The 21,982-nt window shown below is 56.0% G+C and overlaps 14 protein-coding genes across 14 annotated transcripts; 8 read left to right on the top strand and 6 right to left on the bottom strand.

Annotated features, from left to right (window-relative positions):
- Positions 1-99: 99 nt before the first annotated feature.
- On the top strand, positions 100-923 carry HMPREF1541_00716 (uncharacterized protein; the record flags this gene model as incomplete). The annotated part of the gene is made up of 2 exons (XM_008713021.1): positions 100-167; positions 218-923. The coding sequence occupies 2 exons, from the start codon at positions 100-102 to the stop codon at positions 921-923; spliced, it is 774 nt and encodes a 257-aa protein (XP_008711243.1).
- A 781-nt stretch (positions 924-1,704) lies between these two features.
- HMPREF1541_00715 (uncharacterized protein) lies at positions 1,705-2,517 on the top strand (the record flags this gene model as incomplete). The annotated part of the gene is made up of 2 exons (XM_008713020.1): positions 1,705-2,165; positions 2,220-2,517. The coding sequence occupies 2 exons, from the start codon at positions 1,705-1,707 to the stop codon at positions 2,515-2,517; spliced, it is 759 nt and encodes a 252-aa protein (XP_008711242.1).
- Positions 2,518-3,365: 848 nt separating this feature from the next.
- HMPREF1541_00714 (uncharacterized protein) lies at positions 3,366-4,578 on the top strand (the record flags this gene model as incomplete). Its single annotated transcript, XM_008713019.1, has 2 exons — positions 3,366-3,447; positions 3,497-4,578. The coding sequence occupies 2 exons, from the start codon at positions 3,366-3,368 to the stop codon at positions 4,576-4,578; spliced, it is 1,164 nt and encodes a 387-aa protein (XP_008711241.1).
- A 95-nt stretch (positions 4,579-4,673) lies between these two features.
- Positions 4,674-5,519, bottom strand: HMPREF1541_00713 (uncharacterized protein; the record flags this gene model as incomplete). The annotated part of the gene is made up of 1 exon (XM_008713018.1): positions 4,674-5,519. The coding sequence occupies one exon, from the start codon at positions 5,517-5,519 to the stop codon at positions 4,674-4,676; it is 846 nt and encodes a 281-aa protein (XP_008711240.1).
- Positions 5,520-6,376: 857 nt separating this feature from the next.
- On the top strand, positions 6,377-6,955 carry HMPREF1541_00712 (uncharacterized protein; the record flags this gene model as incomplete). Its single annotated transcript, XM_008713017.1, has 1 exon — positions 6,377-6,955. One exon carries the CDS (start codon positions 6,377-6,379, stop codon positions 6,953-6,955), a length of 579 nt encoding a protein of 192 aa, XP_008711239.1.
- Positions 6,956-7,094: 139 nt separating this feature from the next.
- Positions 7,095-8,807, bottom strand: HMPREF1541_00711 (uncharacterized protein; the record flags this gene model as incomplete). Its single annotated transcript, XM_008713016.1, has 1 exon — positions 7,095-8,807. One exon carries the CDS (start codon positions 8,805-8,807, stop codon positions 7,095-7,097), a length of 1,713 nt encoding a protein of 570 aa, XP_008711238.1.
- Positions 8,808-9,153: 346 nt separating this feature from the next.
- Positions 9,154-10,224, top strand: HMPREF1541_00710 (uncharacterized protein; the record flags this gene model as incomplete). The annotated part of the gene is made up of 1 exon (XM_008713015.1): positions 9,154-10,224. The coding sequence occupies one exon, from the start codon at positions 9,154-9,156 to the stop codon at positions 10,222-10,224; it is 1,071 nt and encodes a 356-aa protein (XP_008711237.1).
- Positions 10,225-10,498: 274 nt separating this feature from the next.
- On the bottom strand, positions 10,499-11,171 carry HMPREF1541_00709 (40S ribosomal protein S7; the record flags this gene model as incomplete). The annotated part of the gene is made up of 2 exons (XM_008713014.1): positions 10,499-10,948; positions 11,010-11,171. The coding sequence occupies 2 exons, from the start codon at positions 11,169-11,171 to the stop codon at positions 10,499-10,501; spliced, it is 612 nt and encodes a 203-aa protein (XP_008711236.1).
- A 605-nt stretch (positions 11,172-11,776) lies between these two features.
- On the top strand, positions 11,777-12,882 carry HMPREF1541_00708 (uncharacterized protein; the record flags this gene model as incomplete). The annotated part of the gene is made up of 2 exons (XM_008713013.1): positions 11,777-11,944; positions 11,992-12,882. The coding sequence occupies 2 exons, from the start codon at positions 11,777-11,779 to the stop codon at positions 12,880-12,882; spliced, it is 1,059 nt and encodes a 352-aa protein (XP_008711235.1).
- A 592-nt stretch (positions 12,883-13,474) lies between these two features.
- On the top strand, positions 13,475-14,301 carry HMPREF1541_00707 (uncharacterized protein; the record flags this gene model as incomplete). The annotated part of the gene is made up of 3 exons (XM_008713012.1): positions 13,475-13,547; positions 13,596-13,729; positions 13,780-14,301. The coding sequence occupies 3 exons, from the start codon at positions 13,475-13,477 to the stop codon at positions 14,299-14,301; spliced, it is 729 nt and encodes a 242-aa protein (XP_008711234.1).
- A 128-nt stretch (positions 14,302-14,429) lies between these two features.
- HMPREF1541_00706 (uncharacterized protein) lies at positions 14,430-15,463 on the bottom strand (the record flags this gene model as incomplete). The annotated part of the gene is made up of 2 exons (XM_008713011.1): positions 14,430-15,224; positions 15,275-15,463. The coding sequence occupies 2 exons, from the start codon at positions 15,461-15,463 to the stop codon at positions 14,430-14,432; spliced, it is 984 nt and encodes a 327-aa protein (XP_008711233.1).
- A 401-nt stretch (positions 15,464-15,864) lies between these two features.
- HMPREF1541_00705 (uncharacterized protein) lies at positions 15,865-16,454 on the bottom strand (the record flags this gene model as incomplete). The annotated part of the gene is made up of 2 exons (XM_008713010.1): positions 15,865-16,306; positions 16,378-16,454. The coding sequence occupies 2 exons, from the start codon at positions 16,452-16,454 to the stop codon at positions 15,865-15,867; spliced, it is 519 nt and encodes a 172-aa protein (XP_008711232.1).
- A 264-nt stretch (positions 16,455-16,718) lies between these two features.
- HMPREF1541_00704 (uncharacterized protein) lies at positions 16,719-17,987 on the bottom strand (the record flags this gene model as incomplete). The annotated part of the gene is made up of 2 exons (XM_008713009.1): positions 16,719-17,465; positions 17,844-17,987. The coding sequence occupies 2 exons, from the start codon at positions 17,985-17,987 to the stop codon at positions 16,719-16,721; spliced, it is 891 nt and encodes a 296-aa protein (XP_008711231.1).
- A 327-nt stretch (positions 17,988-18,314) lies between these two features.
- On the top strand, positions 18,315-20,253 carry HMPREF1541_00703 (uncharacterized protein; the record flags this gene model as incomplete). The annotated part of the gene is made up of 2 exons (XM_008713008.1): positions 18,315-18,543; positions 18,596-20,253. The coding sequence occupies 2 exons, from the start codon at positions 18,315-18,317 to the stop codon at positions 20,251-20,253; spliced, it is 1,887 nt and encodes a 628-aa protein (XP_008711230.1).
- Between the last annotated feature and the right edge of the window lie 1,729 nt (positions 20,254-21,982).

Genomic DNA, 21,982 nt, shown 5'->3' with positions numbered 1-21,982 from the left:
CTTGACATGGGGCAGTAGCCGAGACCGAGCGTGTCAACTTCTTTGACAAATAGGCGTCCCGCAAGTGCCAGACACCACTCGCCGGCGAAACTGCCCAGCATGTCAACGCCCGCAGTCGACAACGAGATCAAGGGCCGACTGGCTCTGATCACGGGTGCCTCAGGAGGGTGCGCTCCCCTCTCCCATGCTACCACGAACACTGCTGACCTCCCACCAGTTTGGGCGCAGCATGTGCTCGCGACCTTCACGCCGCCGGCGCACATTTGGCACTCACATACTCCGCTTCCAAGGCCAAGGTCGACGATCTGATTGCCTCCCTGCCCGCGGACTCGTCCAGGCGCATCTCCTCGCACAAGGTCGATATGGGCGTTGACGAAGACTTTCACCGGCTATTCGAAGAGATCAAGAAGGAGCACGGGCAAGACGGGCCGGACATTTTGGTGTCAAACGCTGGTCATGGCAAACGTATCCCGCAGATCGTCGACATTCCGATTGAGGAGTGGGACTATACGATCCGCATAAATCTAAGAGCGTCGTTCTTGCTTTGCAAGTTAAGCGTGCCACACATGAAGGCACAGCATTGGGGCCGCATCGTCCTGATGGGCTCGATTGCCGGCTATGGTGGTGGGATCAACGGGTGCCACTACGCAGCAAGCAAGGCAGGCTTGATGGGTATGGCGAAGAACCTGGCTTTGAAGCTGGCGCCAGATGGCATCAGCGTGAATGATGTGGCGCCGGCCATGATCGGAGAGACTGGCATGATCCCGAATGCGGACGCCGTGGTAGGCACCCCCGGCGATGTCAAGAATATTCCGGTTGGTCGACTGGGACAGCCGAGCGAGGTGGGTAATGTGGTGACGATGCTGTGCAGGACGGGCTACCTGACGGGCCAGAGTATCGTGATATCGGGAGGGCTGAAGTAATAACCATGAACCAGCTTGGCAATCAACTGCAGCCTTCCACCGACTGCTTCTTTCCAGCTGGTTCATGGATGGAATGGCCGAAGGCTCTCAATACATGACCCTCTGTTGACCCACAATACCTATCCTCGAGCCCGCACCCGTGGTCGCTCAATCCCAAGATTTGTGAGTCGACCATCGTCCTAGCTTTCTGCTAGGAGCTACAAACCACGCCAGAGAAGTCCTACAAAGCTACCTCCGACAGGGTGTTTGCTAGCCAGGTCCCAGCTCTCCTCAACTTCCCGGATTCTGGCTTGCCAACCCCCGAGATCTCCCATGGCAGCTCCTGCGACTGCAGGCCGCTTTCATCCTCTCTCGTTGCTTTGCTTCGCTTTGACTGCGGGGCTGACTGCTTCCAGCTTCTTCCCATGGTGGTTGCTGCTCTGGATTATGACACGAGAATGTCTTCTGTATTGTCTGTTTTCCTGCGCAGATTCCAGTGAGGTGATGTGAGACTCGTATCAGTTGGCACTGTGCAGCTTCCTTATTCGCTCTACATTCAGAGATCGATTGCGTGCCGATGGAGTCCGTTTCAGCTACTTCACTGATGGGAGGCGGCAGTGAGGGAACAGCTCCATGGCAGAACTTGCTTCACTGCCGGACTGTTCAGTCTTATTCATATCCACATTCAGGTTCACGACTTAGGCTACCACGCGTCCGTTTTGTTCATTTGTACAGTTTACTCATTTTCAACGCCAACCTCTCCCCTCCCTACGCTTGTTGAGACCGCCGCACCGCGATCACTATGGCAGACCAGACAAACAATGACACCACAGATGACAACGCAATAGAGAATGAGCAAGCCGCTGTTGTCCCGGTGCGTGGTGCGCACAACTATGCCATCCAGATAATCGACGATCCAAGGACCTGCTCCTTCGCCGTCCACAAGGACATGATCCGGCCCCATTCGCCTATGATGGCTGCCTGGATCGGCCGGCGTGCTAAGATGACCGCCTTCGCCGTCAGTAGCACCACTCCGCCGGCCGTGGCCATGATGATCGCGTACATGTACAGCAGCAAGACCCCAACCCTCAACGACTTACGGTATTCTTGGCCCGATCTTCTCCCTGATGCAACCATCGATCAGCGAACCCTGCCCAAGACATCGAGGCCTGATTTCTTCGAGTTCAAGACGCAGGTACAGGCATACGATCTTGCGGTACGCTACATCATCCCTGGTCTCAAGCCTCTGCTAGCTGAAGCTGCGTAAGTCCCACCTTCTGCTTTTGCCAACGTAAAGCGGTCCGCTGACTTTTGTAGCTACCGATACACTCAGCAAGCGTTACTCAATGACCATGAGCTGGGCAATGCGGCAATCTCGGAGATCATGTCGCACACTCACCCCGACGACGACGGCCTTCGCGGACGAGTCGTCAGCTTGTGTCTTGTACTGAAGCCAGTGCTAGACTCAACGGCTGAAGGACAGGGTGCTCTAGCCATTATCGAGGCAAACGTGCCTTGGACCTGGAAGACTGCTCTGCGGGCCATTGAGATGGTTAAGACGCTTGAGGAGAAGACGGCTGGTAGGTCCCTTGCAACGCGTGAGTCTTGGGCCTAGAAGACTAACGGATTCAAGCAAACCCTGGTCAACAAGAGGTCGCCGCGGGAAGCAACGTTTGATAACCTGGGGAGATGTGCGTCACCTGGGGTGATGAATCGAGTCAGCAGTATTCTGAATTCTGACGGCGGAACCATGTAGGCGTCGTCAAGGAGATTTGCTCATCTAAGAGAGTTGTACAGGAAGGTGTGCGGGGATTGCAGCGGTCGATTGCAAATGAGACGGGCCGCTCAGCAAGCCAGGCTCGAAATTACGGGCATACTGACCGTTGGAAAGCCGTGCAACCTCGTGGCTGGCACGAGGCAGGTCGGTTCAGATCCGAGCGCTCAGAAGAGACTGTCGAAAAAACAAATTTGACTTGCCACACCACACACAAGTTTCAAAGACGATTGCATCCGCCGATGACAACGTATGAGACATATCAGACCCAGAAGATACCGTTGATGGAATTCAACGTACACGGCAAGTTGTCGTGCCAGGAAGCTACCTGACTAGTGCTGTTCCGGGCAAGCCTGTTGGCCCCCGGAGCAAAGAGCCTCGAGCTATTGATGACCGCACCAATAGGCACCTGTGGCTGCCAAGTCCACCAGGCATGACAATGACCTCTTGCGCGTCAGCAGAGCCTGGCTCCGGTACCTGGACTTCTCATGCTTTCGAGATTGGAACGTGCCGTTCCTCCGTCGTGACCGACATTGATGCAGTATGCGTTTGACTAGTCGAGAGCCCACATGCTCACCACTTGAGCACGAGGCGGGGAAAGATGCATGTTGCGTCGGATGCTGTGAAGCTGTGCCAGCTGCAGCCACCCCTCGATTCCAACTTGAGTGCGATATGTGATGAACACGCTGATGGACGCATCAGACGTTCAAGAGCCGGCCAATCTTGCGTACTATTTCAACTCGAAGCCCGACCGCCTACATCAATTCCCCGGTAAGCCCATCAGCAAGCTCACCTCCTTTTGACATGCGCTTCCTACCAGTCCTGGTCCTGCTACCGTTGGCTCTGGCGAGCCCGCTCCGCCACATCAAGCGGCAATGGGCAAGTTGCTGTGCCAACGAAACGAGCACACGCGTTGACTTTGCGTCTATGCCCCCAGATGAGCGCCAATCCTATACCGCCGCCATCCAGTGTATGATGAACTTGCCGTCTCAGCTGTCCCCTGTTCAATATCCCGCGGCAATATCCCGGTACTTCGACTACGCCGTTATCCACGTGTCCCGGTCGCAGTACGTCCATAACTCTGGCTACTTCCTTACCTGGCACCGCTACTTCGTCTGGCTTTTCGAGCAAGACCTCCGCTCTGTCTGCGGCTACACTGGCCGCTATCCGTACTGGAATTTCGCCTCCACCTCCACACTCACCAACCTGACTGACTCGGTCGTCTTCGACGGTTCTGCTTCCTCCATGTCCGGCGACAGCCTCTACGCGAACCCGGGAGATATCGTGCTGGGTCCCAACTTGACCCTGCCCCACGGCACCGGTGGGGGGTGTGTCACCTCAGGACCCTTCGCCAACCTCTCGGTGCCGCTCAAGTACATCTCTTCTGCCTATCTCCTCAATGGCACCCTTCCGACCGATGCGTACGCCTACAACCCCAACTGCCTCACCCGCGACCTCAACGCCGCGATCGCCGCGCGCTACACCACCCCGGACCTCGTCACTGCCGCAACCCACGCCTCTGATGCCGCCTCCTTCGAAAACCTGCTCAACGGCGTAATCGGCGGTGCTAGCCTCGGCATCCACTCCGGGGCACACTTCCAGGTTGGCGGTGCCGCCGGTCAGATGTCCTCCATCCATGTCTCGGCGCAGGATCCCATCTGGTTCCCGATGCATACCTTTGTGGATTTGGTGTACGACAGCTGGCAGCGCAACAACGCGGCCGTAGCCGACGATCTGAGCGGAACCATGACCGCGGGCAATGTGCCACAAAGTGCAGAGGTGACGCTTGACAGTGTGCTGCCCGATTGGGGATACCTGGAGAGCAGGAACATTACCGTGAGAGACTTGCTCAACATCACGGCCGGCCCGTTCTGCTACCAGTATGACTTGCAGCTCAGCTGAGGCAGCGAACGGAGCGACGTGAGAGAGGAGGCAGATGTCGATAATGTTCACACTTCTGCCGTCCTTAGGACGTAAAAGTTCCCAAAAAGTCGTCTTCAGGTGCGGGCTTTGGGAAGCTCGGCCAGTGAAGTTGGCTCCTCCTTTTCTTTTCCTTCTCTGACTTCGACGTCGTTCATTTCCTCTTTAGCGAGATCAAGCTCGTGATCTAAACCTGCGATCGGTTCCAGGAAGCCTCTGAACGTGACCTTCTCGATCTTCCACCCTTCCATGTCCGCGTCATCACCATCCCTCGTGCCGTCTACCTCAGCCTCCTTCGCCATCTCCCCCTCACGATCCAGCACAGCCCCACCCCCAATCCCCCTTCCACACTCCGACTCCGACCCCCTTCCCAAACTCAACGTCCACCTCATCCCCCACCCCCTCCCCACCCTTACCTCATACACCGCCACCCCCTCATGCAACAGCATCACATTCCTCCATCGCGCCTCCCTCAACACCCTCTCCAGCATCTCCCCCGCTACCCGCGTCTTCTCCTCATTGCTCCCCCTCGGCACCGCCCAGTACGGATGTACCTCTCCTTCCCGCCTCTTCCTCTTCCTGTACGCATCCTTCTTGCCTGCTCCACCCTCATCAGCCTCAACCTCATCCCCAGCCCCCTCTTCACCACCCTCCATTCCCTCCCCTCCTCCTCGCACCCCCCGTGGATGCGCCTCCGGCGCCGGATTCCGCTCAAAGTGCTTCGTGAGCGCGACGGCGCCGGCGCTCATGCGGGTGCGCGGCCGTGGCGGCGCGTGGAATGCCGCTCGCAGTGCGGATTCCGGCGGCGGCAGTAAGAAGATGGTGCCCTTTGTGCGCACGTGGTAGGCGGCGGCGGCGCGGTACTGCGTCTCGGCTGCTGAGGGGGCAGTGCGGGACCAGGGGAGGAGGAGGGAGGCGTACATGGTTTTGATGGTTGTGGTGGAGGGCAAGGGACAGCCCGCACTGAGATCGAGCTCTGGGGGAGATATGTAATTTACGCTAGGCGGTACGGTGCATGTTCTTGGACGACGAGGCAGAGTGGTTTGAATGCGGGGAGACAGTCTGAGTACTTGGGTGAGAAGGAGACAGCGGAGCAGAGTTGTTGTGTAGGGGGTTGAGTATACGGGGTCGGCAGGGGCCAGCAGTCAAGTCATAATGCTCTTGGCTTGGCATTAGACTTGGCCGTTGATATGGTCGAGCCCGAGTCGCATCCGGAGATGGGGAAGAGATCAGGCTCTAGCCTCGACTCTGCTGCTGAGGGACTTACGTAGCTCAAGGAACCCGGTGCACAATGACACAGTCTGCCGAAGCGGGATCAGGTTCTTCCCAGCGGACAATGCTCATCGGACCCCACCGTCTTCATATGCTTTTCTGGCTTGTTAATCCCCGAGTTTATAGTGCCGCCACCTTGATTTCTGTCGCCATAGTCTCAATCTGTCGAGTCAGAGTTGGCTCAATAGAAAGCGAGTGTAAGTGTTTGTGAAGTGGGCGGAGGAAGGTCACAGTGGAGACATCCGCGCTTGGCATTGGCTGCGGCTCCGGAAGGCAGCCGCCCGCACTCATCACTCAAACCACTCTAACCACGCTGACCAACGCTACTGCTCGAGCATACAAAGCCACACCCTAACCCTCACCTGCTGCCGGGATTTTGTCCTAGACGTTACTAGCGAAAAAGGAAGCCTAGTACCCGGGGCCGAGCGCTCCAGCAACGCCTCGACCACAATCCCACCCGCTTCCGCAACCCTCCTCCCCTCTCCCAAGCCTCACCAACGCAGCCACCATGGCGAACATAAACTGGCGCACCATAAACATCGACGCCTACGACCCCGAGTCCGCCACCAACTTCGACCTCGCCTCCGTCCTCCCCGCCACGCTCCCCGCGCCCTCCAACTCCGCCGAATCCGCACAAATCGCCCAGCAGGTCCGCCAACTGCTGCGCGCCGGCGACTCCCTGGGCGCGCTGCAGTCGGCGCTCGAGACGGCGCCGCTCGCCGGCGACGAGCAGGCCAAGCAGGTCCACACCACGACGGTTCTGGAGGTGCTGCAGGGCATCCGCCAGAGCGACGTCAGCCGGCTACTGGGCGAGATGCTGAAGCAGCCGGGCGGCGCCGCGTTGGGCGACACGTTGATGAAGTACCTGTACAAGGGCATGGCGGGCGGTGTGGGCGGCGGGAGTGGGAAGGGGATGAGCCCGCAGGCGACGGGGAGCGGTGGCTTCAGTCAGATACAGGCGAGGAATTTTGGTGAGGGTGGGGGTGGGCAGACTATGAGTGTGCTGCTGAGCTGGCATGAGAAATTGACTGAGGTCGTGGGTCTGGGCGGCATTGTGAGAGTCATGTCGGATCGGAGAACGGTTTGAAATGCGAGATCATCACTGGGTGGTCGAAAAGACAAAGTTCGTGGTGGGCATAGACACCGTCGGCGATCACAAGACGAGGACGAAGATATGACATAGATGTGGGTATCAAAAAGTGCTGCACAAGCAGCTTCCTGCTCCGCTACTGCTCTGCCACGGTAGCCACTCTTCCAACTCCAAGTACCATCCAGTAGCTGAGCTCCCTTTTTCCGTCATCGACGTCTCCAGCCTCCTCCAACGCCTTCTCACTCTTCTTCTTCGGCTCGTTGCCGTCATCGCTGACCTTCCACTCCAGTCTCACGCGGATTGGCACCTCAATCACGTCCTCGTCTTCCTCGAGCTCCCGGTCCATTGCCAACATGCTCGTGGCGGGTGTGATCTCCACGACCACGGTCGCCCAATTCCTTCCCTGATCATACAGCCTTCCTGCTATCTGCTCACCGCCTCTCGACCCGATGATGCTCTGATTCAGGGTGTTGTTCAAAGCGTCATCCCAGACATCTCCACTCTTTCCGATCTCGAACTGGGGACACAGGATCGTGACCTTATGCGCGTGCTTCCCCGGAGTTTCGCTCGGACTTCCCAGATTGACGCTGACGTTTTCGAACTGTGGGTTCTTCAACGTGAGGATGAACTGCGTCGCCTTCCCTGGTGGCAGCACTACATCTCCTCCATCGGGCCCGGTGGGCCGCAGTCCGCCCGACACTGGAAGCGGCTTCAAAATCGCGAATGGGATGTAGTTCAGGGCAATAAGCTTGATGCGAAACCGAGTAGAGGTCGGTTTGAACTCGGGCTTGACGAGGATGTGCTTGCACGCAGCACAGCGCTTGGAGCGCTTGGTGCGGAGCAGAGTAGGCATGGGCCGAAGAGCGGAAAGCGAGACTGCTTCAGGGTTGCCGAGATATGAAGGGTTCTGGAAAGTGCGTTGTATCTGTGAGCTTGTATTGGAGTAGTCCTGTCGTGGTAGTACTGCGCTCTCGGAGACCTGAAGGCCTTCAAGCTTAGTCAGAGCTTCTCTCATGACTGTAGGTTTTGGCCGAGACTTCTTTAGTGAAGAGTTCCCAAGATTGGAATATAGATTCATGATTCGTGCTAGCGAGGATGGCGATGAGTATGCGAGATCCATTGCCGATGCTGGAAGCCCACTGTCGCTGCTTGAGATGGCTGTCAGCTGATCTTTGTAGAACGATCGGAGAGCCTTGAAGCGAGCAGTGGCGTCCAAATCTTGTGCGGGCTGCTCCTTTTGTTCCCCCGGCCCTGTGTCGGTAGCTTCGCTCGGAGAAAATGGCTCATGAGCTAGTGAAGACTTTCTTGTCGACTCAGACGAATCCTGCGCTTTAGATGGCTGTTTCGGTTTTCCGCCATTGGCTATCTTGTCCAGTTGCTGACGCAAATTGGTCGGTTTGTCGAAAGTTATCCCAACATCTAGGGTGGTCCACATGCAGTAGTTGCAATTCAATATGAAGGGTCCCTCCTTCGAGTCTCCCAGGGAAGCTGTGATCAGTTGAGAGGTACAAATAGGACAATTGAAGCAGTTTCTTGCACATCGATTGCCTTCAGACTTGACCATCGAGCTTGGCGTCTCAAACAGACAACTCGGACAATAGTAGCAGATGATCTCCTCCGTAACACATCGGGGGCATTTGATGTCGTGGCATTCCTCGCAGTACAGGAGGTGCTCAGGGGGGAACAGTGAGAATGCTGCCCGAGGATGCTTCGGATCGAATGTCTTCTCCTCATCCTCCAGGCCCTCATCTGGCTCTAGCTCACGCGATTGGCGTTTTGAACTCAAAATCCGTCGAGACGTGTCCGAACAGGGACATGATATGTAGGCATAGGGAAATGAAAGCGCCATTGTGCGCTGGAAAGGCTTTATGCCGCTTCAGAAAATGACCGCTCGGCTCTCGGTACCCTCTCATAACGCCAGAAACGCCATCAGTCTTTCCGTGTGAAATCACAGGCGAATCTCAAACGACAAATATAAGACGAAGGATTCTAGTATGCAGGAAGCAGCAGATCATTCACGCGACGCGGTCGAGGCTTTCGGCAAAATTGCCTTCTCGGAGATCATCTCCGAGCCTGCTTGTGTCGACATCATCACATCTGCTACGATTTCGCTGCCTCTGTTCGCTCAACTGCAACTTCCCTAGGCCAGGCATTGAGTTGCTCTGACCTACAGAGAGATCTTGCCGCCACTCGTCATGCGACCATCAGTACTACGTCCGTGGCTGCATATATCAGCACTGGGCAGAATACCTCTTCAGCGCTCGTATGCAGTGCAAGCTCCTGGCGCACCGACCCTGCAGGTTTTCAACGAGAGAACGAAATGGCTTCAGAAAGAAAGAGCTGGCAGGAATGTTGACGACAGCAGAAGCGCCGACTATCTGAAAGATGAGGTTGCTCAGCGCCTCGTTGACCGTTTGCTGGACATAGATCGCTCCTTTCCGAAGGTGCTGGATTTGGGAGCCAACAGCTGTAACATAGCCCGAGCATTGTCGAAACCACCTTTGCCTGTACCTGAGGTCCCTGAGGGCTCTCCGAAGCCGAAGATTCCATTGTCTGAGCGCGTCAAACACCTGACTTGCGCCGACACATCTCTCGCCATGCTGCATCGTGATGACGACCTCCCACCACCCCAGGTACCAATGACACAGACCATTCTTCCCTCTCTCGAACATCTGCCCTATGAGTCCGGCTCCTTTGACGCCGTCCTCTCGTCGCTGTCTATGCATTGGGTCAACGATTTACCATCCACACTAGCCAGCATCAACAACATTCTCAAACCCGACTGTCCTTTCATTGCAGCCATGTTTGGCGGCGATACTCTTTATGAGCTGAGGTCATCTTTACAACTGGCGGATCTCGAAAGACGTGGTGGAGTTGCGCCACATATTTCTCCTCTTGCAGATGTGCGAGACATCGGAGGTCTGCTCAATCGAGCGGGCTTCAAACTCCTGACCGTGGACGTGGACGACATCGTGGTGGAATATCCTGATACTTTTGCACTGATGACGGACATTCAAGCTATGGGCGAAGGCAATGCCATACTCAAATCTATCGGCGGACCCATCAGCCGGGAAGTCCTACTTGCCAACGAGGCCATCTATCGCGAGCTGCACTGTTCTGAGGGTGAGAAGGATCGCATACCCGCTACTTTCCGGGTGATATACATGATCGGTTGGAAGGAGGGTGCCGGTCAACAGCAGCCGCTTCCCAGAGGTAGCGGCCAGGTAAACATCAAAGATGTGTTGGGTGGTGGAGATTTCCAGTAGGTTCCAAATAGGCCTAGGTTCTGTACAACAGCACACAAGAACGCCGGGGCGCTAGGAGTGTCATTGAAGATTTCGAATTTTGATTCCTCGTCTACCACCCACAGTAGCAGCTCCGTTATCGTGAACCGCTGCAGGCCGTCTTGATTCTGGATAGCTCTGAATGAGTATCACCGGCACCATTTCGCGCTGATCCATGCATACAAATCATTTTGCCCTTCCACCGGGCGTCACGTCTCCTGGTATCACCACCTGTCCGTCATCCAGCAGCTTCCATCTAATAATCAGCACCACCGGAAACAGGGAACTCGAAACCCGTCACCCGGCCGGTCAACTTCCGGTACACCTCGGCGTAGGTATCGAGTCTGTAGTCAACACCACCACGCTCCTTCTCGTCCAGCACGACCTTCAACACCTTGCTGCCATCCTCCTTGGTGCGGGTACGCTTGCCAACGATCTCGACGGGGTAGACAACATCGGCGAGGATGGCGTCGTGAACGGCGGTCAGGGTGCGGGAACGGGGGCGCTTCTGCTTCTGGGAGGTTCGGCTGCGGTTGGAGCGCTTGGGACGGGGTAGAATGCGGCGCGAGGCCAGGATCAGCACGTGGCGGTCGGAGAACTTCTTCTCCAGCTCGCGGGTCAGGCGCTGCTGGACCTTGTGGAAGCCAGGCAGGAGGGGGACGGGGACGAAGATGACGATGGCGCGCTTGTTGTGGCCGACCTCGAGCTGTAGAAGAGAAAGTTTTAGTATGCTATGTTTTATCTTTGCGGATGGTGGTTCACCGTACCTCACGAGCAGAAGCGAACTGCAGCGGTCGCAGGGCGGACTTGAGATCTGGGATGTTCTGTTCGAGTTCGTAGAGGGCGCCGGCGATGTTCTGCTCCAGCTCAGAGGGGTGAGCCCGCGAAGGGCTGTTCGCCGCGATCTTGTTGAGGGCGGGTTGAGACATGGCTGCAACTGACTGTCGACAAAAGGCCAATTGCGGTTGTCTCTCGTTGAGGAAGAAGGGAACTGCAATTCGTGGAGGATGATGGACTTGTCGAAACGCTGCTGCGATAATCCGATGGTGAATTCTTGGCACAAAAGGTTGTGTGCGGACACGCCAAGCAGGCTATCACGGAATTATATATTGCCGACGCCGATGCCGACGCCGTAGCTGTTGCCAGCAAAGTGACTTCCTCTAAGTTTCTGAGTTTCTCTAGGCCGAATGGAGGGTTGTCACTACCTTTTGGGATCTCTTGCACTATATGCAGCTTAGAAATACGAGATAATCATGATTCCTTCAAAGCGTGTTGCCACCTGGTAGCCATTGTCTCTGGCGACAGTAGTTGTTTGCCGAGCATCGGAGCTCGATAGGGACTACTGACTCGATGAGAGTTGCCGAATCTTCACTGCCGTGCTGCGGGCTCCAGAATCGGGGCACGCGTCTCATTATGATGTCAGGAAGCGTTTTTTCCACATAAGTACCATCACACCAGCTCAGGTTTGCGCCGAGGTAAGTACGCATACATACGTTCTGCTACCAATTCTACACTACTTTCCCGCGCTTTCAAGATGTCTGTCCCAAAGACCATGAAGCAATGGATTGTCAAAGACACAAAGAACGGCTTCGATGAGCTGGAGCTACAGAACGGCGTAGAGGTACCCCAAGTCGGCGAATATGATGTTCTGGTGAAGATCCAGGCGGTGTCGTTAAACTACAGGGACCTGATAATTCCCAAGGTAAAGCTCTCCGTCCACGTGATCAAGCTGTCGTTAACTTGTCACAGGGAATGTATCCTTTTCCAGCAGCCGTTCCCGTTGTGCCATGCTCGGATGGTGTAGGCAAGGTCGTCAAGATTGGGGCCAAAGTCTCAGAATTCTCTGAAGGCGACAGTGTTGCAACCCTGTTCAGTCAGAAGCATCAGGCAGGCCCAATCAAACCTGCTGCAATGGCCTCAGGCCTCGGTGGTGCACTTCACGGCACTCTTCGCGAGTATGCTGCCTTTCCTGAGTCTGGGCTCGTCCGCGCTCCGTCCAACATTTCCGTCAATGAAGCTGCGACCCTATCGTGCGCCCCTTTGACTGCTTACAACGCCTTGTTCGGCCTCGAGTCCAAGCATGTCAAGGCTGGAGATTGGGTCCTGACCCAGGGTACTGGTGGTGTGTCGCTCTCTGCCATTCAGTTTGCGCGTGCGGCAGGCGCCAGCGTCATCGCCACCAGCTCGTCTGACGAGAAACTCGAGTTCTTGAAGAAGGCTGGGGCCACACACGTCATCAACTACAAGAAGGATACGAATTGGGGCGAAACTGCCAAGAACCTGACCACGGGAAAGCTTGGTGTCGACCACGTCGTTGAGGTCGGCGGACCTGGCACCATGAAACAATCGATGCTCGCCGTCAAGCCTGAGGGTGTCATTACAGTCATCGGCTTCTTGGGCGGTGTGCAGGCAGAGAACACACCAACGACCCTGGATACTCTGACCCACCTTTGCACTGTTCGAGGTATCCTAGTGGGGTCGAGACAACAGTTCGAGGATATGGTTCGCGCAATTGAGACCGCAGGTATTCATCCGGTGGTCGACAAGAACGTATTCTCGTTCGAGAAAGCCGTGGATGCATACAATTACCAATGGGATCAGAAGCACCTAGGCAAGGTCGTCATTGAGGTTGGCGCATAAGTCTAGGCTGCTCACAATATATCACTCAATACCCAATCTACGCCGTTAGCCTTCCATGTTAGATGTACACAAGGTCTGTTGTTTTCAAGCCCAATGCTGGCTCGGTCCTGTGGCTAGTAAGTCGGCTCACCCTCCCTATGCTTCGCAATGACCACAGAATGTTATACCCGGCATTGCACCGGCGCTGTGCGTAGAGGGTCGACTCACTGCTCCGGATCCGCAAACGGATACCTGCCCGATGCCGCTGACTAAATCGAGTACTCGGATTTCTGGAAGGCGGGACAACAACGATGGTAAGCCCAATGGGAAACCACGGCTATTCAGCTGCAGGTGGGGTACTTCCCCTCGGTACGTACTGGGTAGTAGACAGCTGTGATCTTCTTCGGTAGGTCTATAAACACACGCCCTGCCATCATCGTGCAGTTTTGGAGCATAGCCAATGCAGGAGCGCTCGTGTCCCCTATTATCAAGACTCCGCGTCGGCTTTTGACTTCCTCCACACCAGAACCGCCCCTGCTTCAGCCATAAACCCCCAACAAGACAACAATTTCGTACTCCCCTGTGCATCTGTGCAGTATACTACCCAACCAGCATGCCCAGTGAAATCATCTTCTTTGATCTCCCGTCCAAAAATGGGCGGGCGTGGTCGCTGAACCCCTGGAAGAGTCGCCCTCACCTACACAAAACATAACCTGCTGCTAACACTACACCAGCCCGCTTCGTCCTCAACTACAAGTCCATCCCCTACCGCACGCAATGGACCGAGTATCCCGACGTGAAACCAACCCTCGAGAAGCTTGTTCCGCCCAACAAGCCGGGCCAAATAGCTGACTACACCATCCCAGCCGTACGCACCAACCCCACTGATAAAGGATTTCATCCAAGTAACCTCAACAGATTACGCTTCCTTCCGGTACCTCGCTGATGGACTCGTTCACGATCGTCGAGCACCTCGAAGCCGAGTATCCCAGCCCGCCACTACACCTCTCGGACCCGCGCCTGTCCACCATCACCAACGACCTATGGCCCCCAATTATGAAAGCCCTGCGACCCGTCTACGTACCCCGTGTAGGCTTGACGCTGCTAAATCCGCCTTCCGCCGAGTACTTCCGCCGCACACGCGAGAAGGCCTTCAATTGCACGCTGGAGGCGCTGCGCGACGATCCGGAGCAGGGGGGCGAGCGTGCCTGGGACAAAGCGCGGCCATGGCTGCAGAAGATGGCGGCGCTGTATCGGGAGGATGGAGGAGGGCCGTTTTTGAGAGGGAGTGAGGTCAGCTATGCGGATTTTGTGGTGCTGGGCTTGTTGCTTATGTTTGATCGACTTGGTGTACTTGGGGATTTGGTGAAGACTGGAGGTGAAGAGTTTCAGCAGCTGTGGGATGCCAGTGCGGAGTGGCGGAAGAGGGATGATCACTGAACTGCGATGGGCGTCCGAGTGTACGCCGATCGAAGGCGATCTGCAGCTGCGCCTGAAAGCCCTCCAATGTCAAGCTTCGTCCTGAAAGTGATAAGGTGTATCGACGCCGTAAGTACGAGTAGCATCAATCATGCGTGAACCCATAGGCACCACTCCCCCACCCTCCCGCCAGTACGATCCTTCACTACCTCCACAACAGCCGTCTTCCCTGTGTTTGGGCCATTCCTGGCCTGCTGCCCATCATGCTCCCTCGCCCTGCCAAAAGCGCCATGTACCACGACAATCTCATCCATGCCGCCATCCAGTATGTCGCCGAGAGGCGCCACCGCCGGCCCCAACACCAGCGCATCGCCTTTCAGCGAAGAAAACGCCGAGGGCAGACCCGCCGGGTGCCTCGTGGCCTGCGAATCACGGGTCGTGGTGCTGGCATTGGTGTTGCCGTTACCCTCGAGGTCCAACTCAATCAGCACGAGGAGCCTCGCGGCGTAGGTCCGGCTGAGGTGCGCGAGCGAGCGTAGGATGTTGGCGGCGACGGCAGCGGTGTGCGTTGCGCCGCTGCGGCGGGCGGTTTCGGAGAGGGCGGCGGAGAGGCCTTGTAGGAGGAGGATGGTGGTGCCGCCGCTGGTGCTGGCGGAGGCACTGGCACTGTCGTTGTCGTAGAGGGCGGCGGACACGTCGGCGAGGCTTTCGGTTAGGCCGCTGAGCGAGAGGTACTGTAGGATCTGGATGTGGGAGAGGAGGGCGGTTGAGTCGGGCCGGGAGTCGGCTGGCTGGTGTTGTAGGCGTTGGGACAGGCAGGTGGCGATGGCTACGGCTGTTTGGGTTGAGGGCGGGCTGATGATGAAGACTTGGGGCGTTGGATCGGCTGTGGGTTGTGGGTTTTGAATTGTTAGTTGCGTTGAGATGATATGAGTAGCGAGGGACTGGGCAGGGGACTGTTAGCGACGTGCTGGATGGCTGGGCTGTTGCATACAGTTGTCAGGTCGGCATCGGGGCAGCTCGCCAGACCGATGACTTTGCCTCCCGTGAAGAATCCCTTGAGCTGGGCATCGATCGACCGGATGCCTGTTGTCCACGCTTGGCTGGACGCATCCTGTTGCCGTTCATGCTCCAGCAGAGTAGTGGCTAATTTGAGGTTTAGATTATTGGAGGTGGCCGTCATCCCGTTGGCGCAATTGGCTTTCGTGGTCGGGCCGGCTGGGTCATGTTCGAGGCTCGGGTGAATTCTTTGACCCTTAATGCCAGATAGTCTGAATGATTATGTGCTCTGAGAGGCGTCGAGAAGTTGAGATCAGAAGTAGGCAAACATTCGCCTTGTCTTGGGAAACCCTAACCCTGGCTATCAAACGCACTCCCCGTGATGGGTTCACAAGTCGTTCGTATGGGTGGGACTGGTATAACATGACTAGGTCCTGCTGGAACGACCAAGAGGCTTCTTGCGACTATGCGACTATGAAGTCGGTGATATTCACCATATCCAACCTCAAGTGGCTTTGCATAGTCAGAGCTAAGTTGTGAGTCTCGTGGTAATGACCCTCGCTGCTCCACGCTGATGCTCGGCTATCAGACAAGGGTCACCACGACCATCTCCTCGCGTGTCAAAACCTCTGGAACCCACGTACCAGGGTGTCTTAGACCCATCAAGCTTGAATCGACTCTCCTCAATCCCCACACAACACAGTCGACAATAACCCGCTTCTGCATATCCAACCAATTCTCATCAGACTGATCCAACACGTTTTCCCAGTGCAGCTCCAAACCATCGAGGGCCATCTCAATATACCGTGAGCATCGTATCTGGTCGGAAATTTCCTGATTCTCGACGAAGTTGTTCTGGAAGCCGCTCCAAGATCGGATGCGGGCGCCGTAGATAGAATCGGGGTTGGCAATGGCCCAGATCGGGTCATTGTTAGGTTCAAGACCAAAGAACAGACCACGAAGGTGGACATAGGTGTTGTTTCTGAGATTGCGTCTGCGGCTGTTCATGATGATAGGTCCGTGGTGTCTGCACGGAGTGTTTTTGTCAGCTAATTAATGTCTGTATTCAACGTATGGTCACGCGGGAGGAACACTTACGCAAGTAGCGCTCCAGGATCATTGATGTCAATAGAAGGTCCGGACAGCTGCGCATATTTTGCCACTTTTGGAGACATAATGGTATCTGCGACAAAGCGGTGCTGTGAGCATATCTTGGAACAAGGAGCGGAACAAGATAAAGTCCATGGATGGTGGCAGAATTGCCACTTGCCATGCCACCGCGGACATCAAGACAGCTTTCGCAGCTGAAGGCCCGTTCACGACTCCAAGGGTGACACTCGCCCGCTTGCCTTTGCAGTTGGGCAACGGACAAAGTACTTAGGTACCGCAACAAGGCGGCAGCACCCAATATCGACCCTGCCAAGAGCCCTGTTGCTCCTTCACCGAAACCACCAATTTACACTTGCCGTAATGCCTTGACCTACGCCTCTCACACTGTGCCACCACCCTTTAGGTATGAAGAGTGCATCGCCGAGGCTGAGTTCAGCCTCCTGGCCATACATCTCAACCGCCTTCGAGATATCACCAGCGATGTCTCCGTCCGCAGGGACAGCTTCCGCCCATACACCAGCATCGAGTAGCTGTCGCTCGGGGCCGACCATCATTTCCTCGCCCCGAATAGCCCTGCCACCACTATGGGCTTGCACAGCTTCCTGTATTCGCTCGAATATCGCATCGCCGACTTCAGGAGGCAACAACCGGACTTTCTTCTGGCCGGCTAGCTGAATGAAGAAATTCGGGTTTGGATCGCGGTGGAGCGGCGTATTCGTTGGAGGTCGACCAAGCCAGAGCGAAGAATCATAAACGTCGCCCTTACCAGCTTGAAGGACTATTTCAGGCGTTGGTACAGCAGCCAGAAGAGAGCTTGGCAGAGACGGGAGCGGACATTGCGCCAGATATATGGACTGTCCGCGAGGTTGCGGCGTCGAGTGAGAGGACGGAGGTGTGGAAAGATATGCGAGCAGCAGCTTCAGAGGAGCCTGAGCACGATGGAAAGATGCTGAGGATGTTCCGTCCAAGGCTACAGCGCTCAGTTCTAGTGGAACCAGTACATCCTCGTATTGAGACCAGAAGTCGGCGCGCAGCTCGGATGTCTCGGGAATACTGTCGGTACCAGAAAGATCGAACTTTGAATTGGAGTCATGTACGAACCACTGGCTGCAAGCCCGTGGCAGTTGCTTGCTGTCACGTCGAAGACAACAAGGGGCATTGGCCAAGAATGCCTGGCGACGAAAGGTATCTAGCTCCCATGACACTAGAGTCGGTGTCCGAGGTGGCTTGGTGGTATGATGGTGACGTTGACTAAGGGGCGTCTCTCGGCGGCTCGAGGCCCGACCGACACTGCACACGGTCGGAAGGGTTCGATGCCATTGCATATGGATAACACGCTATGCAGGCTACCCTGAACGAAACTATATTGCGTGATCAAAGTAGGATATTGGACGAGGCAGAAGAAAGTCGGCGGTATCAGTCGCGCCGTTTCCGCCGAGCTGCGGGACATTTACCTCCATACTTGGCGTCAGGAGTCCAATCAAAGCCACACGTATGCCGGCAGTGGAACATGACGGGCGCTCGACTGATTCAGTCTGCACGAACCTCGGTATCGCCCCCATGCCCGGGCTAAGCGATATCTCCCCAGCTTTCGCCATGTTCAACTTCAGGCATCCAATTTCCCCAGACCGGCGATTTGCTTCCTCACTCGGCGTCGTCTCGCAACACATACATTTGCTGGCTGATGATAGACTTCTTGTTCTTTGTAGTCTTTACGACACAATTTCAGGCGCCAACATTAATCGCCGCCTTATTTCGACGGCCTACAGCCTAGCTGTCCTACCGAGACTCGACGCCCCAGTGTTCGCAAGTCCAGGGCCAGGTCGGATATAAAGTCTGTCGACGAGTTTCACGCCTCGAAGCGCTGGCGTCTCTTCCTCCTGTCTTTACCTTAGACTCATCGTCGTTGCAAACAGTCACCCAGCATGGAGTCCCGAAGCTCAATCGATAGAATCCGGCATGTTGGCGCTGCCGGGCCCCAAGGTGGCTATACCTACTACCCTGTGGTCATTATTGGCGCCGGCGAGAGCGGTATCGCTATGGGCTGCAGGCTTCGCCAGGTCCTCGGATTCGATCAATTTCGTATCTTCGACCGACGGCCTGAACTCGCTGGCACATGGACCAGTAATGTGTACCCGGGAATCGCGTGTGACGGTATGAAAGCCCTATCTACTTATCAGAGGTCCATAAGCTGACGTCAAAGCAGTCCTTGCGCTTCTGTACTCGTTCTCCTGGGCACAGAATCCAAAGTGGTCAGACCTGCTTCCACCTGGACCAGAGATCGCCCGCTACCTCTATGACGTCTGCGAAAAGTTTCAAATCCTCGACAAGATTCAACTTGACACCAGCGTACGTAACTGCCGATGGTTGGCTGACTCTGAGGAATGGGAGGTCACTTTGGACCACCTGGCACCAGGTGTCGGTGAGATGGGCAGCATCGAGCGGGCTGCGTATGAGAAGACTCATGGAGTCACCTCTGCGGTCCTTCGCACGGAGATCATTCGTGCCAAGCTCGTGATTTCTGCCTGTGGTGGGCTCGTCGAGCCCAAACAGTGGAAGAACCTGCCTGGTATTGACTCGTTCCAGGGCGAGATCATGCACACGGCCCGGTGGGATAGCTCGGTGGATCTGCGGGACAAGAACGTGGTCGTTGTCGGCACAGGTTGCTCCGCCATCCAGGTCGTTCCGCAATTGATCAAGCCGCACATCGGTGCTAAGCATGTTACTCAGTTGATGCGCTCTCCGCCATGGATGGTGCCATTCTTCACACCGGCCGCTCGTCAGACCTGGAAGAAGTGGGTCCCGTTCCTGAACACATACGTCCCAGGCTTCCAGAACACCTTCCGGAAATTGCTCTTCTCCATGATTGAGGCAGAGTGGTACGCCCTCTTCTCGCCAACCGAAAAGTCACGTCAAAACCGCAAGGCCAAGGCGCAGGACCTCCTCAATTACATGCGCAAAACCGCCCCTGAGAAGTACCACGACATCCTCACACCCAACTATGAGGTCTTTTGCAAGCGCCGTGTGGTTGATGACGGGTGGTACGCGAGCCTTAACGATGACCGCGTCGAGCTCACGACCCAGCCGCTCACACATGTGAACGACAAGACCATCACGCTCGGTCCTGGTCGACACTATCCGCCCGCGAGTAACACCGCCAGTGCACACTCGACGGAGCAGTGCGAGGTTGACGCAGATGTGATAATCATGGCAAACGGTTACGAGACCAATGCGTGGCTGCATCCACTGGAGGTCATTGGCAAAGACGGTGCGTCAATGGAAAAGGTGTGGGAGCAGCGTGGTGGCGCCCAGGCGTACATGGGCCTCGCCATGGACGGCTTCCCCAATTTCTTCATGGTCTTCGGTCCCAACACAGCGACGGGTCATTCATCTGTAATCCTGGCGTCGGAGAATGCCGTAAACTACATTCTGAAATTCGTCAAGGGCGTGCTTCAGGGCGATGTGAAGACCTGGGAGGTCAAGGAGAGTGCCGAGCGTGCATACACCGAGTGGGTGCAAAAGGAGCTGCAGAACAGTCTTTACAACACCGGGGGTTGCAGGAACTGGTATGTCAACGACCAGGGCTGGAACTCCTCCGCGTACCCGAAGAGCCAGATTGATGCTAGCTTGAGGCACATGTTTCCGGTGTGGAGTCATTGGGATGGGAAGTACACCACCAAGGGAAAGGTCAAGCTGCAGCTCGGCCGACTGTTGAAGTTGGTTACGGTGCTGGGTGCATTGGCTGCCATGGCGTACAGGCTGAGGAAGGGCAAGGGTGCATTGACAAGCAAAGTTGTTGAACTGGCGCAGCAGGGCTTGGAGCTGGCCAAGGGCGCTGTGACGACCGTGACAAGTCGTTTGTGAAGTCCTTTGGGGCGGTGAGTGGGTTGAAGCGAACCTGGGATTGCGTTAGCATCAAGAGCGCCGAGCATCAACGTCGTCGTCGCCCAAGGAACAGACCCACGCTCTGGTGCTTCGCTTGTACTGGCAGTGGTGAGGGTAGACAGACACCCGCGCAATGACTTGAGGCGAAGTCACAAGTTGCAGATCGCTCGAGCCGGAAAGCAACAACTGCTGTCGCCAACGTCAACCACGGCTACGTGCGATCGTCGCGGCTAGCATTGAGTCAACGTGGTCTGCCCAGATGGCACGCGTAAGCTGGGCCAAGGCCGTTCTGTAAAACTCCGAGAATTCCTGTGTCTATCTATCCTAAACTCCGCTGCGCGCGGACCGCGGCGGACGACTCGCTCGCTCGTGCCTCCCAACACTGCTCTCACCATTTGGCCACTGCGGCTGAAACTACGAACATCTCTTCTCGGCACGCCTCCTGGGACTCGGAATGGACATTGTACCCGCTTTGTAGAGCTACACAGATCGCAATAGAGGGACGGCGGTACTATGATTCGAACGCATCAATCTCCCCCTCCCCTTTGCCACGGCGGAGTTGCATCCCCTGTTCCCCCCTCCCTGCTCTTCCAGCTGCCTAGTCATTTCGACCCATACTCGGACGGATATAGGGGCGTCGTATGTAGATACGGGGATGACTCACCGACCGTTTTCCTATACCGCTTTCGTTTTGGGCATTTCGATATACCTGGCGTCGCCGACGAGCCCCTGTTTTGGGGCTGCACTTGTCGCTGCTTTTGACAGAATCTCCCAGCAATGCCTTTCACTAGTGGTGGTGGTGCTGGAGGCTCAGCCTCCCGGGAACTCAACTCACTTTGTCATCAAAAAGTACCTTGCTACCCGCCGGTAGCGATACCAGCTGGGGGGCCATCCATAACGCGTGCGTATGTAGCGCGTATGGCTGGGGGCAGCGGAGAAAGTATCGCGGTCTCAACTCTTCGTAGCAGCAGCAGCAGCAGCAGCAGCAGCAGCAGTAGTAGTACCGTAGTAGTCAGCAATGTGATAAGCAGAGGACAATGCATTATGCAAACACGGGTTCCGTTTCGGGGGGGGTTGTAAGTGCATACGAAAGGAGACGTTTGCGGAGGAAAATCTCATTCGTCTCGCCCTTACCTAATCAACGGTCAACACGGTACAGTTGGAGCGCAACCCGGAATAGCCTCGCTCTCTCCTCGATAGATTAGTCGTTGGTCGTACCTGTGGTACCGCACGCTGGCAGTTTGGCGGCGGCGGGCCCGTCTCAGCCCTCGAAGTAGGCGGGAACAATCATGGAATGGTACCACCTAATGATGCCCAAAAAGGCAATATTCGCAAAAAACTCTCCCCAGCTGGATGAAGGCCTGATGGTACCTTTTTCAGCCACGTGGAGGCGCGCCGCTCTGTGTGCACGGATGCAAAGAAACCTCGGTACCGTCATTTTCTTCTTCCTTCATGCAACACAAGACTCGCCTATTTCAGCTATAAAGAAGATAGATGGTCGCTACCTGATCGAGTAAAACGTGTTCACGTACGAGGCTGAGAACCAAAAGTAGCCCCCCGCCCCTCCCGCAATAGACAAAGTCCAAGCCTAAACCCCCAGTAGCGAGCCAGCGGCCGCCCCGTAGGCTGAGAACGGGCAAGCCACGACGCCTAACCCTCTTAGCTGCCTCCCCTGTTTCCCTTCAAGGGAGGCGGCTCGACAGACGGC

Source organism: Cyphellophora europaea (assembly GCF_000365145.1).
Source record: "Cyphellophora europaea CBS 101466 unplaced genomic scaffold supercont1.1, whole genome shotgun sequence".
Taxonomy (NCBI): domain Eukaryota; kingdom Fungi; phylum Ascomycota; class Eurotiomycetes; order Chaetothyriales; family Cyphellophoraceae; genus Cyphellophora; species Cyphellophora europaea.
Note: the sequence above shows the minus strand (reverse complement) of the source record. Positions and strands in the feature narration are given on the sequence as shown.